A 13,428-nucleotide genomic window follows, 5' to 3' on the forward strand; every position below is an offset into this window, starting at 1 on the left:
CCACACAGGGCTGCTGTGCTGGTGTGGGAGGTGGGCTGAATCTCTTTGATTTGCCAGGAGGCAGCCTGGAAAGCTTTGGTCCCTCTGCTTCAGCACTAATGAGGAGGCTCGCTCCTCTCATCGCAGCGCTAATGAGAGATTACAGCCCCTGTGCAGCCTTGAAACCAGAGTCAAGTTGCATCAAAGCCCCAGTCCGAATTAAGAGCCTTTCCCAGTGGCTGGTATTTTACAGCCCAGTGGCTAATTATTCCCAAAGCCTTTGGTGTGCAACTAATGAAGGTCTGGAAGACCCTTTCAAATGGTTCTAAGCTCTGTAGGCAGCTGAGATGTAATGGAGGTGGCAGGCACAATTAGCCATCCATAATTCCTCCTAGCAGCTGATTAAAGTCTCTTTATCCATCTTACCAAGATCAGAAGGCCACATACTTGGGAAATCAAAAATGCATTAGGGGCTGTCAGCTGGTGCTGGGGGCCGAGCGTTTTGAGCCTGTAGCTGGTGACATGTATCGATCTTGCGGGAGCATTTGCACCAAGCCACTGCGTGTCCACCCCCTTCAGGGGATGGGCCCCTTGTCCCTAGATCCCCAGCCTGGGGGCGATGCCTGTTCCCTTGGGTGGTCTTGGGGGAGTCCCCCCGTGGTACCTCCCTGCCACCCCCATGGAGGCGGGGGTCAGAGCCCCGCTCCCGCCCCCACAGGGACCGCTGAAGGGGGACAGAGTGGAACACGCTTCTCTGGCCCAGCCCCAGCCCAGTCCCCTCCAAGGCCACTGGGAGATGGAGAGGGGCGAGGGCCAACCGCTGCTGGGGCTGCGGAACACGGGCAGTGCTGGGCTCTCCTCTGCTGGTGCCGTTTTCATCATGCTCAAGTCTGCGCTGGGTGCTGGGCTGCTCAGCTTCCCCTGGGCATTCAACAAGGCCGGGGGTGCCGTGCCTGCCATCCTGGTGGAGCTGGTAAGGGAATGGGGGCTGCCCAAAGGGGTGGCTCTGGGATGGGGATGGGGATGGACAAGGACGGGGGCTGGGATAGGGATGGGGAGAAGGATGGTGATGGGGATGAGGACAGGGAGGTTGCAGTGTTGGCAGAGCCTGTCTGGGCTTTCCTTGCTCTGCTGGGATCTTGGCAATGGTGCCCAAAAGGAAGCTGAGGTTGTGGCTGAAGTGGGATCAGGGGTTCAACTTTTCACACCACATTTGTCACTGGGGCTCTGGGACCCTTCCCGCTGCAAGGTGTGCAGAACCCATGCTAGGACAAAGGAAACTGCAGCCACCCTTTGCACCTTTTACACTGACGTCAACCTCACCCTAAAGCAAACTTTTGTTGTTGGTCCCCTGCATATCTTGTAAACCGCAATCCATCCCCAAAGGACCCCATAGAATTGTTTCTTCCCCTCCTTCCCCCTTCTCCCTGAGGCCACTGCCAAGAGGATGGGTTGGCAGTGGGGCTGATCCAGACCCCCTCTGTGTGTCCCCGTGAGGGGCCGGGTGCTCCCGCTGTGTCCCGCAGGGCTCGCTGGTGTTCCTGGTGAGCGGGCTGGCAGTGCTGGGCTATGCGGCGGCACTCAGCGCCCAGCCCACCTACCAAGGCGTGGTGCGGGCGGTGTGCGGCCCGGCGGCGGGGAGGCTCTGCGAGCTCTGCTTCCTTCTCAACCTCTTCATGATCGCCGTGGCTCTGCTGCGGGTGGTGGGCGACCAGCTGGAGAAACGTGAGCTCCGAGGGGCTGAGGGGCACGCAGGCGCTGCCCGCAGCGCTGGGTGCAGCTGTGTTCCTGCAGTGTGCGACTCGCTGTACCCACCCGGCGCACTGAGCGAGGGCTCCCCCTGGTACGTGGATCAGCGCTTTACCCTCCCGGCGCTGTGTGCCCTGGTCATCTTCCCGCTGTCTGTGCCCAGGGAGATCGGCTTCCAGAAGTACTCCAGGTATGGCCACATCACCCCGTGCCCGCAGCCGTCCCGTGCTGGGGTGGCAGCCAGCAGGTCCCCCCCAGCCCTGTTCCCTGCCCGCCCGATTGCCCCGTCCCTGCAGCATACTGGGTACGCTGGCTGCCTGCTACCTCATGCTGGTCATCGTCCTCAAGTACCACCTGCAGGGTGGGAGTCTGGGACTCCTGCAGGCCACCCGGCCCCCCAGGTAAGGCAGCACCATTGTCCCCTGACCCACCCCAGTGGTGGCACACAGCCCCCAGCCCTCCCAGACTGGCAGGTGGGAGGTTCTGCAGAGGGATGGCTGATGCCACCAAGGTCCCCTCTGCTGCTGGGACCTCGCGTTCTTTGCTCTTCCTCCCCACCATGTCACAGGGCCTCCTCCTGGACCTCCATGTTCAGCGTCATCCCCACCATCTGCTTTGGGTTCCAGGTATGTCCCCACCCATAGGGTGCTGTTGGGATGGGTTCCCTGTGGGGAGCTGCAGGCAGGAGGTGTCCCTGGGAACACCGCCATGGGCTGCAGCAGGAGGGGAGGTGGCCATGCTGTCCTGTTGCAGTGCCACGAAGCCTGTGTGGCCATCTACAGCAGCATGCGCAACCAGAGCTTCTCCCACTGGGTGGCTGTCTCCGTGCTCTCCATGCTCATCTGTCTCTTCATCTACTCCCTCACCGGTAACCCCAGCACTACCACTCCCATTCCTGGGGGTCTGCGGGTCCACCACCCTCCTTCCTGCTGCTGTACCCCACTCCTGCTGGTGGCATGGGGCACTGTTATCCCCTCCCTGGTGACAGCCCATGGCCACCTCCCTGCCTGCAGGGCTCTATGGCTACCTGACCTTTGGCGAGGACGTGGCCCCTGATGTCTTGATGTCCTACCCTGGGAACGACCCTGTTGTCATCACTGCCCGCTTGCTCTTTGGTGTCTCCATTGTCACCATCTACCCCATTGTGGTGCTGCTGGGACGGTGAGTGGGCATTGCTGGGCCATCCCTATCCCCTCAGTCCCTCCCATGTCCCCCCAGTCCCTAAGCTGTCCCCACCATTCAGGTCAGTGGTGCAGGACCTGTGGGCACACCCCAAGTTCAAGGCTGTGCTTGTGTCTGAGAGGCATGAACGGCAGAGCCGGGTGGCATTGACCATCTCATGGATGGCTGCCACACTCGCCATTGCCTTGTTTGTCCCCGACATCGGCAAGGTCATTGAGCTCATCGGCGGCATCAGTGCTTTCTTCATCTTCATCTTCCCAGGCAGGCACAGGGATGGGGAGGGATGGGGGCTGCAGGGCCCTTTTGGACTTGTTCCTGAGGGCTCTGTACCCACGAGGTTGAAGCTGAGCACCTGTGCTGTTGGCAGGGATGTGCCTGTTGTGCATGACGGGGACACAAGCCATTGGGGCGCCCAAAAAGTGAGTGCAGGCTTGGGGATGGGATAGGGCATGGGTCATAGGGTCCCCCTGGTTGATGTTTGGGTCATGGGGTCCCCATGGGAATATATGCGATGGGGTGGGAACCCCATGGGAAGGGAGGGAGGAGGATTTGGGGCAGCACTTAACGTGGGACATGGGGGCTGTGGTGGGTTGGAGGAGTTGGTGTGGGGGCATTGTCCAAGTATAGGGAGGGCATCAGGGGTGTGCTCAGGTATGAGGGATGTGCATGGGCAATGTGGGTATGCCTGAGTGGCAGGGATGCGAGTGTACTAGGGGTATGCCCAGGTCCTGGAGAGGTGCACACACTGTAGAAATGTGCTCAGGTATTAGGGATGTATCCAGATGTCAGAGATGTGTCTGTGTACCAGAGATGTGCCCACACACTGGTAAGGTACCCACTAATCAGGGATGTGTCCATACATCAGGGATATGTCATGGTTTCAGGGATGTGCCCAGGTTATCAGGGGATGTCCCATGTGCCAGGGATTTACCTGCAGGGGTGACTGGAAGGGAAGGAGGGCCCATGGAGCCGGGACCCCACAGCCCCGGGGTTTGGGTTGGAGATACTGGGAGCCAGAGGGACTCAGTGCTTAGTGAAGGGTGGCCCTTGGGTACTTGCTGGGCACTGCATCCCCATTGCTGTGCCTGGGTAGTGCCTGGGGCAGTTTGGGGAGATGACCCCCACCCTGTTCTGTGCTCCTTGCCCTCCCGGCACTGGTGACCCCATGATGGAGCAGCAGCGCAGCCTGGGGGTAAGTGTCACACCTGGGAGGGCTCAGGGTGGCACCAGTAGCCACTGAGTCTGCCCCAGTGGCAGTGCAGTGAGGACAATGGCGACATCCCTGCGGGTGGCAGCCAGGCTTCTGACCAGGCATTATGTGTCATTGTGCAGGGGCTGGAGCAGCATGGGACCCCACAGAGACCCACAGCTGAAGCAGGGACTGTGTCCCACCTCCCCCCTCGTGTCTCTGCAGGGCTGTGCTGATCACCTGGGGTGTCCTCTCTGTGCTGGGGGGCACCTTTGTGTGCGGGCAGAGTGCTGCCCTGGCTGTGATGGGGCTGCTGCGTTGAGGGGATGTGTAGCCCCATGTCCTCCCAGGTCCCCCACCACCCTATCCCAGACACAGCCACACTGCAGCTGGCTCCTGTCATGGTTTATTCAGTATCATCATTTCTGTTGTTCAATTGTTAATAAACGCTTGGGTAGAGGGGGGGACACCTTGTAAGGCCCTCTCATCCCCCCATGGGGCTGGGCAGGATGGGGCAGGGTGTGCACAGGCAGACAGACAAACAGGCACAAACAGACTTACAGACCCCGGGGCTGGGGGAGCAGCCACCCCCAGGCCTGCAAGGCACCCACCTCCACCCCACTGGGGTCCCATGTGCCCTGTAGATCTCCATCCCTCCTCCTTCCCTTGTGCTGGGTCTACCCACCAGAGACCCCAATACGTACCTCCTGCACACCGAGGAGTCTGCTCTCACCATATCCACCTCATTACCACCCCCTCCCAGGCCCCAAAGAGCCCACCCTGTGTGGGGAGAGATGCCCCAGGAGTGGTTCAGCTGAGGGTGAGGTGCTGTTGGTGGGGGACAAGGGGAGTTCCTTTGCTGCAGACAGGTGACAATCACACTCCCCTCTGGCCAACACAATGGGGGAAACAGCGCCTGGCAGGGGGTGGGGGACACAGCCAGGTCCCCGCACAGTCAGTCTTGGCTCAGGGTGCACCAGGCAGCTGCAGGGGAACATCACTTGGAGTCACCCAATGTCACCTCAGTACACATCTCCCCAGCTCCACCACCCACTGTGCTCCCCGCTGCCCAGGGGCTGCTTGTGCCCCCATCCCAGGTCCTACCTGGCACAGCCACGCTGGAGACAGCCTCGGGCTGGCTCAGCGTGTCCACTTTGACGTGCTGGAAGCCCTTGCAGGTGGCACTCTGCAGGTGCCTGCGGTGTGTTACAGCCCAGAATCACCATCCTGTTCCCCCAAATCATCCCACACAGCTTCCTCTGAGGGAAAGAAACTGGACCACTGCTCCCTGTGCCTTCCCCCACGCCCCCCATCCCTTGACCACCCAACCCCACTTGTCCGTTCAGCCTGCCGAAACCCTGCAGACACATCCCTGGGACCCCCACTCCTGCCACCAGAAAGGGGACAGCAGACCCTCCCCACTTGCCCAAGGCACCGTCTCAGCCAAGCCCTGCTCCCACCCCACCAAGCTTCTCCAACCCCCCCAGCTGGCAGCTACCCACCCATCCCACTCTACCTCTTCCAGTCCTCCTCGGTCTCCCAAAACTCATAGACAATGAAGGTAACTCCGTCGGGCAGCTTGACCGCAGTGACGCTGGCAGTGGTGGGATGAGGGTGAGCTGTTGGGGGCATCCCCAGGCCCCGCAGCCCCCACCATGGGGGCACCCCCAGCTGTTGTCCTTACAGCCACTGAGGGTGCCCCCAGTTCCCGGCACCCCAGCCTCCTGCTGACCCCATCCTCAGATCCCCCCCCCCCGGTACCCACTGGAAGCAGTCCCGCTCCCCAGCCACGCTCTTCAGGTACTGCTTCAGGGAGCTGCAGAACTCGCCCAGGTGCTTGTGTGACACCGTCATCTCGTCCCGCACCAGGAGGAGGTACTGGGGGGGAGATGGAGCAGCATATGAGACCTGATGTGTGCAGCATCCCCCTCAGAGACACCATGTGGGGACACTGTAGAGTGATGATGGTGGCACAGCCACATGCTCACCGCACAAGCCGTGCTCTCGCTGTCCGACAGCCGCTGGTGCAGGTCAAACCAGAGAGTCTGCAAAGGGGAAAGGGAGGATGGGGCAGCGTGTCCCTCTGAGTGTCCACTGCTCGGGGACAGCCACTGAGAGAGCCCTAGTGCAGGAGGAGCATTGCAGTCGTTTGGGGGCAGCAGTGCCCCAACAGGGAGGAGGGGAATGGAGTCACAGTCACCCCCTGCCCCGGATACACTGGAAGCTTGGAGGAGCCCAGCCTGTGCCCATGGGAAGCACCAGGTGTGAGTTGGTATCTGGGGACACATGGCACAATGGAGACCTTGGTGAGGTATAGGCCAGGGACCTGGCACATGGCTCCACATCACCCCATCTGCCCTAGAATGGCCCCAAACTGCCAACACTGCGTTTCTCCCAAGGGCAATCTCTATCCCACACCCTTCTGCCCTGAAAGCGTTTGGCAAACCTTGAGGGTTTCCCAAACACCTCTGGCACCTCAGTATTCCCTCTGCCTGTCCCTAGATGGAGTAATGCTGCCTCTGTGAGAGGCTTTAAGTCCTTCAACTACAGGAACATGCAGTTTAAGCAAACCCCATGGCGCTCTTGCCAATGGTGGAGGTGGCTGGGGCGATGCTGGGCAAGCGCAGTCCCTACCTTGTCCTCCAGCCTGCCGATGAGCGCAGCCAACCTGCCGATCTGCCCCTCCAGCCCATCCTGCCTGGGCTCAGGGGCACCTGCAGGAACACAGAGCAAAAGGTGCCTGTGGGCATCCACCCAACACCTGGGAACGTGCCGCTGTGGGCTGCTGGGGCAGCAGAAGCTATGTCCACTCACCACTCTGGCTGCTCTTTCCGTGGCCCCGGGGCACAATCCGGCCAGGGGGTGCATAGCTGGGCACAGGACTGTCGTACCAGGGCTCTGTCAGCGCAAGGCCGGCTGGGCCAGGGCACTGCCTGCAAGGGAGCGGGTGCTGAAGATGGGCCAGGCACTGCCAGGCAGATGTTTTACAGCCCTCTGGTTCTCGGCTTTTTAGGCCACCTCTGATGCAAGAGATCAGTTTTTTTGTGCGGTTTTTTTTGTTTGTTTGTTTGTTTCGGTTTTATTTTTCCTAGTGATTTTCACCATGAGAAAACAGCTCCAATGCCCTTCATGATGAGCCAACATGAACACCAGCAAACAACAGACAGTGAAGACTTTCAGCAGCTCTCACTGCTTCTCACTTCCTTCTCAGCACTCCCAACCGGCCTGTGCTATTCCCATCTGCTCTTCACCTTGCCTTGCTGGAGCCTTCCACAATGGGGAAATGAAACCAACAGACACCCAGAGCAGTCCTCCCAGTACAGTCTGGGGACACCACAGCACCCATGGCCCTCTTAGTTTGTGTATGGCAGAGCCACTTGGTCAGCATCCCATAGTGCCCCCAAATGAGGCTGTGTGGGCAATGCTGCAGGTACCCCTCAGTATTTCAGCCCTGGCTAAGATGAATCTTGAAGCAATCTCCTCCACCTTCCCCAGGCTCTCCCCTGAGGATGGAGGACAGGGATGGGGATGAACAGTGACGTGATGGGGGAGAGATTGGGAATGGGATGGGATGGAGATGGGGATGGAGACATCGTGGATTGTCCCAGCACATCCCAGACACAACCACCAGGTCCCAAGGGTGGCTTTGCTCAGAGGAGAGCCCCGAGAGCTTCTGGGGAAGCTGGGAAAGGCCGCTGCTCCACCAGTTCCTCTTTGTGCATCATCCCCATGAGCCCTATAGAAGTCCCTCATAATGAGACCAGCTGAGAAGCAGGGATGGAGGGGAAGGGGCAATGGCCTACCTGGAGGGGTTGGTCTGCTCATCAATGGCGTCCACAGCACTCTCCACTGAGCTCAGCAGCGACTGGGTCTGGTTGGCTGTCTCCTTCAGCAGGAAGCGGGTGACAAACTGGTCCACATTGCTGCCGCTCTCATACACCTGTGGGCAGGGACAGTATAGAGATGCTCAGCTGGGTCTGGTCGTAATCACTGATAAATTAGCACGAGTGAGGTAATGAAACCACCCTTGCTTCAGCCCTGCTCCCAGTCTCAAAGAGGTTTTCAAAGAGATTTGTTCCCTTTGGTTTGAATTGAGCAAATTACTTTTTTTTTTTTTTTTTTTTTTTTTTTTTTACTTCTGCGTGACAGAGGCTCCCACAGTAATCCCAACCCTCTGGAGAGGGGAGATAATTAAACAATGTTTTAATGTTTTACTCTCACAACTGATTTTCTTAAAGCACTTTGAGTCTCTTCACCAGCACAGCCCTTCTGCTGCTCTGCCACATGCTCCTCCCACCTTGCATGGGCCACTGGCACAACTGGACCTACACCAGCACAACCGGACTGATACCAGAACAACCAGATCGACACCAGCACAACCCTACCAACACCAGCCCAACCGGCCTCACACAAACCTAACCAGACACCAGCCCAACTAGTCCAACGCTGTCCAAGCACCACCCTAACCAGCCCAACACCAGTCCAGCTGGTCTCACACCAGCCTATCTGGGCCAACATCAGCTCAAGCAGGCCACATCACATGATGTTATAATGTCTGATAAATAATTGTCAGTAGAAAAGAAAGGCAGGGTGGGGTGCTGGGGCCATACCAATGGTGCCCACCTGGTGTAAGTGGGTAGGACAGGAAGAGCAATGGCAAAACCCTGTGTCAGCCCGGGCTGCCCCCTTCATGATAGTAGCCCAGCAAAAACATCCAGAATCTCAGTTGTTCATCTGTGCTGCTGTGAAAAGGAGCAGGTGTTCCCTAAGAGGGCCTCAGTGGGGTGAATTAAATGGTTTTCAGTGGGAGGCCCCAGTCTGCAAGGATATGGTGTGGGAACATTTGCTGAGCATTCGGGTGGGGAAAAGGATAGATGCATTCCCAAATATTCCTGAATTTCTAAACAATCTCCCAGTATTCACACTCATGCTAAGAAGGGGTATTAAATTGACAAATCTCCTTGGCAAAAACATGTAATTGCATTTGGGATCTGAACCCATTTCTTCAGCATTTCCCCCTCACAGCTGATTCCTCCCTAGGGCCTCGCATATGGAAGCCTGTGCAAAACCAAGGCATAAATACATTAATCAGGCACTTGAGCAGGCTGGGCTATAATTACAGATGAGTTTTGATTAAGCCCCAGCAACCAGCCCTGCTCTGATTGCAGGTGCTGGGGCATCACTGGAGCAGTGATGAGCACCTCTGCAGTTTTCCTCAGCTGAAAGCAAAGGCTGAGTTATGCACAGTCTCTGTTACGAGACTGGAAACGAATTGATCAAACAAACCAAGAGCCGTGCTGCAATTTGCCCCCAATTTCCTGCTGCCCTCCAGGACTCCATTGCTTCTATCCTACCAGCACCACCACACAACTTCTCATCAAGTGAGGCACACAAGCCTGCTCCTTTTGGAAAACAAAAGGTTTTAAGGAGGTATGGACTATACATGCACTTTGTGTTGCTGTTCTCTGCCCTGGGACACCAGATGACCTATTGCCTAACGAAGAAGTAGAAAAGTAATGCTCAGTTCTTAATGAGCCACAAATCTTACTGTGGTGTTTCCACAGGTTTCATCTGTGGCAGTGTTCATCCTGAGAAGCTTGTCTCTGCCCTCTCCTGTAGTCACTGCTTTGATATGGTGGTCAATGAAAACCCACAGTGACGTGATGCTGCTACCTCCGTGGGAAGAACTGGAAGCACTCTGTCCTTGTGGGTACAGGTACAGCCATCAGGTTGGAAACGAGGGAGCTTAAAAAGCAGCTGCTTGCTGCTCATGCAAACAGCTGATTGTAGAGCTATTAAAATCCCAGTGCATTAAAAGTGATTTTGGGATGATTTTCTTGAGCTGTGCTTTTCAAAACCTGAGCAGCTATAGAGCTCTGTGTACAGGGAATGGGCAAAGAGGCTCAGAAGGCAGAGCTGACGTCCCAGGGAGCGCTCCCTCAGCCACAAGGATGAATTCAGGTTGTTCCCCAAAGCCACCCTTGTTTCCTCCCAAAAGACAGTTCTTTACCTCCACTAACACCTCGGTGCTTTTGAGGCCACTACAGATATGAGCGGGAGTTCCGCGTGGGTCCAAAACCAACAGCTTTGAAATGAAAATCAATGATTTTTTTCTCTTTTCCCCTCATTTAACAAATAACTGTGGCCATCTGCCAGACCAGCTGTGACATTTGCACTCAGGAGTGTGCTCTGAGCTCTTTGGCAATCCCTCCAGCTCTGCTGGAGCAAATGTCCCCTTTGGTGCTGTGAAAACAAGTCATTAAGACGACCAACTCCAGAGGAATCCTTCCCGTGGTCTTATTAAAACATTCGTTAGCCTGTCCTAGGGAGATGTAATGAGGTTTGGTCTTATTAATTCCACCCTGAAGAGATATTTGCTTCTTCTTTTGCCCGGGAAGTTAAAATATTTATGGGGATAATAAAATAATTGCCGCTTTGTGACAAGAGACCCTGGAGGGGTGTATCTCAGAAGGCTTCTCTTTTTCATCCAACTGGTTCATTAGTTCAACACTAGAAAAGCTTTGGCACCAGAGATGCTGCCCTGACACATTGTATTGTGCTAGCAAGCGTGGTCTGATGATGCTAATTAGCAGCAGATCCATGTTTGTATTAGAGAAGTGAATTGCAGAGGCAGAAGTCTGACAGGAGATGCTAAACCCCGCTTTACGCTGTGCTGGGCTTTAGTCTCTCCTGAGACTCACCCTAAGAGTACATTTTCTCTGCATCTTGAAATTCTGGCACAGATGAAATAAAGCACCTTGCTACCCTCTGCCTGTGGAAACCCAGGCTGTAACTTTGGTGCTGTGAGCTCTTGGACCTGCTGACACTGGAGACAAACCTCCCTCGCTGGGTGTCGCAAACTGGTGCCCAAAATAGGGCTCCTGTAACCATATTCTTGCAGGTATCAAATGGCTGAAAAAGGAGATTGTCGGTGTTGTTGAGCACCTCAAAGCCTCTCTGCTGGTATTTCTAAAGGTCACCATTCATCTTGTTAAGACTCCAGGATGTAAAATATAAATGACACTCATGGGCACTGAGAGCCCTGTTGCAGCTCTTTGCCTTGCAGAGCCTCAGCACTGAGCCCCAACATTCCCAGCACTGCCTTTGAGTGACAATGGCCAAAGTGGGTGATGTTTGCTGAGCTCAGGGACCTGGCAGCCTCTCCAGTTGCTAAGAACATTGAGCGCAGCTGAAGCACGCCAACAGGGCCAAGGCTCTGAGCCGATGAAGCTGCTCAAGCAAAACCAAAGCCAATTATGTTCTTTCAATTGTTTCTTAAAAAAAAAAAAAAACACAAACCAACAGGAAAACTATTGACATGGCCATGAAGCACCTCTACCCAACCTCCCCGTGGGTGACAGCACAGCCTGGCCTGGTGGTTGGCGACCCTGCACGTAGCAGGGGGGTTGGAACTAGATGATCATTGTGGTCCTTTTCAACCCAGGCTGTTCTGTGATTCTATGATCTCCCACCACCCAACACTTCACAAATCAGGCATATATAGCAATGCTGCCTCAGAACAGCGATTCTAATTCCTCACTCATAATTGCCTGCTTTCTTCCAAGAGATTTTTTCTTGTAATTAGAATAACACCCAGACCTTCCTCTTGCTCCTTCCCCGCTCCGCTCTCTTAACTCCCTTCAGAAGCAGAGGCTGAGAGCTGATTGCCTGGCATGTAATCAGTAGCAGAAACCTGAGGAGAACAGACACTGAAATATTTGATAAATGAGAACATTACCATATGAAAGACCCTCAGCTTTCCTGAAACGGAGGGGGGGGGGGGGGGGAGGGAGGAAACAAATGAGACAACTGTTCGGATAAAAAGAACTATGGCACTGCATGGATTTAAAAAATAACGATTATAAATTCTCCCTTATAAATCCCATCACACTGTGCTGTTGAAGACCTCTTTCAGACTGCACAGGTTCCCCTCTCCAGCTGTGTTTTGAGGCCAGGGCTGGGGGGCAGGGGGCTGTTCCCAGGGGAAGGCAGGACCTGAAGAGGACGGCTCAGTGTCACTCCTCTTGACCCAAGTCCTGTCACCTCCTGCAGTGCCCTTCCTGAGCAATTTACTGAAGAATGTCTTTCTCCTTGTTATTAGAGGAACTTCCCATAAACAGCATACACATCTTGATCCATAGGATGCCATAGAATGGCGTTTTTACACCTTGTCCATGTAGTTGCCCTCTGACCACATAATTTATCTATCTGACTTCACAAGAAATAGCCTTCTGGTGGGAGGGGAGGGAAGGGGAATCATAGAATGGCTTTGGTTTGGAGGTGACCTTAAAGATCTAGTTCAAATCCTGTGGGCTGGGTGCCCCCCAGCTCAGTCTGCCCAGGGCCCCATCCAGCCTGGCCCTGAGCACCTCCAGGGATGGGGCACCCACGGCTCTCTGGGCAGCTGTGCCAGGGCCTCACTGCCCTCCGAGCAAATAATTTTTTTTACTAAAACCTAAATTTCCCCTATTTTAATTTAAAGTCATTTCTCCTTGTCCTATCACTGTACACCCAAATAAAATGATGTTTTTTTTCCTGCTTATAAGCTCCCTTCACATACTGGAAGATCACAATGAGGTGTTCCCAGAGCCTTCTCTTCTCCAGACTGAACAAGCCCACCTCTCTCAACCTTTCTTCATAGGAGAGATGCTCCAGCCCTCTGACCAACTTCACATCCTCCTTCACTCCAACAGCTCTGTCCCTCCCATACTGAAGGTCCCAGGCTTGGACACAGTATTCCAGATGGAGCCATACAAGGGCAGAATATAGGGGGACAGTCCCGTCCCTCATCCTGCTGCTGCACCTCTGTTGATGCAGCCCCAGATGCTGTTGGCCCTCTCGGCTGCAAGCACACGCTGCTGGCTCATGTCCAGCTTTTCATCTTCCAGGATGCCCACATCCTTCTCAGCAGGGCTCTTCTCCCAGTCTGTACTCATATCTAGGATTGCCCTGACCCAAGTGCAACACCTTGTTGAACCTCATTAGTAATTCTCATGTGCCCACTTCTGAGCTGGTACAGTTCCCTCTGGATGACATACCTTCCTTCTATCATGTCAAGTGCACCACTCAGCTTGGTGTCACCTGCAAACTTGCTGAGGGAAGACCCTACCCTACAAGCACACAGGCAGCAGGATCTCCAGATAAGATGCTCTTCTCTCTTGCAGTGAGAAGGGGAACATGAATTTTGCAGTGACAGAGAGGCAGAGGAGCAGTGAATAAACACTTCAGTTTAAAAATAAGCTCCAGGAGAGCCCTTCTTGAGCTGCATCTCCCTGCTGAGCTTGGCAGCTTGGCTGGATGTGGCACGTGGCCCCATGGTCTGGCAAGGA

General features: G+C 55.3%; 2 protein-coding genes across 4 annotated transcripts in view; one reads left to right on the top strand and one right to left on the bottom strand.

The window, feature by feature from the left end:
* Window positions 1–760: 760 nt before the first annotated feature.
* On the top strand, window positions 761–4,566 carry SLC38A8 (solute carrier family 38 member 8). Its single transcript, XM_040646040.1, has 10 exons — window positions 761–952; window positions 1,506–1,704; window positions 1,774–1,918; window positions 2,025–2,129; window positions 2,297–2,354; window positions 2,482–2,596; window positions 2,742–2,889; window positions 2,972–3,171; window positions 3,278–3,329; window positions 4,325–4,566. The coding sequence occupies exons 1-10, from the start codon at window positions 776–778 to the stop codon at window positions 4,419–4,421; spliced, it is 1,296 nt and encodes a 431-aa protein (XP_040501974.1). The 5' UTR covers window positions 761–775; the 3' UTR covers window positions 4,422–4,566.
* NECAB2 (N-terminal EF-hand calcium binding protein 2) overlaps window positions 4,490–13,428 on the bottom strand; it is a 52,066-nt gene continuing 43,127 nt past the window's right edge. For 2 of the 3 annotated variants that reach the window (XM_004944143.5, XM_040646039.2), the window contains 7 exons: window positions 7,903–8,039; window positions 6,914–7,032; window positions 6,734–6,813; window positions 6,088–6,144; window positions 5,865–5,977; window positions 5,616–5,693; window positions 4,490–5,083 (listed from right to left, as the gene is read on the bottom strand). In XM_004944143.5, coding sequence (XP_004944200.1) covers window positions 4,846–5,083; window positions 5,616–5,693; window positions 5,865–5,977; window positions 6,088–6,144; window positions 6,734–6,813; window positions 6,914–7,032; window positions 7,903–8,039 — 822 coding nt within the window. In that variant the 3' untranslated portion in view covers window positions 4,490–4,845. Of the gene's footprint in view, window positions 5,084–5,203; window positions 5,296–5,615; window positions 5,694–5,864; window positions 5,978–6,087; window positions 6,145–6,733; window positions 6,814–6,913; window positions 7,033–7,902; window positions 8,040–13,428 lie in introns of all 3 variants that reach the window. The other variant, XM_414072.6, reaches the window with a different exon arrangement.

This window comes from Gallus gallus, chromosome 11 (assembly GCF_016699485.2).
Source record: "Gallus gallus isolate bGalGal1 chromosome 11, bGalGal1.mat.broiler.GRCg7b, whole genome shotgun sequence".
NCBI classification, from domain to species: Eukaryota; Metazoa; Chordata; class Aves; order Galliformes; family Phasianidae; genus Gallus; species Gallus gallus.

Bases quoted from the DNA above. Each gene is read 5' to 3' on its own strand.
- SLC38A8 (XM_040646040.1), top strand. From the start codon at position 776: ATGGAGAGGGGCGAGGGCCAACCGCTGCTGGGGCTGCGGAACACGGGC. The intron at 1,705-1,773 runs GTGAGCTCCGAG...GTGTTCCTGCAG, and splicing joins GGGCGACCAGCTGGAGAAAC to TGTGCGACTCGCTGTACCCA. The intron at 1,919-2,024 runs GTATGGCCACAT...CCGTCCCTGCAG, and splicing joins GGCTTCCAGAAGTACTCCAG to CATACTGGGTACGCTGGCTG.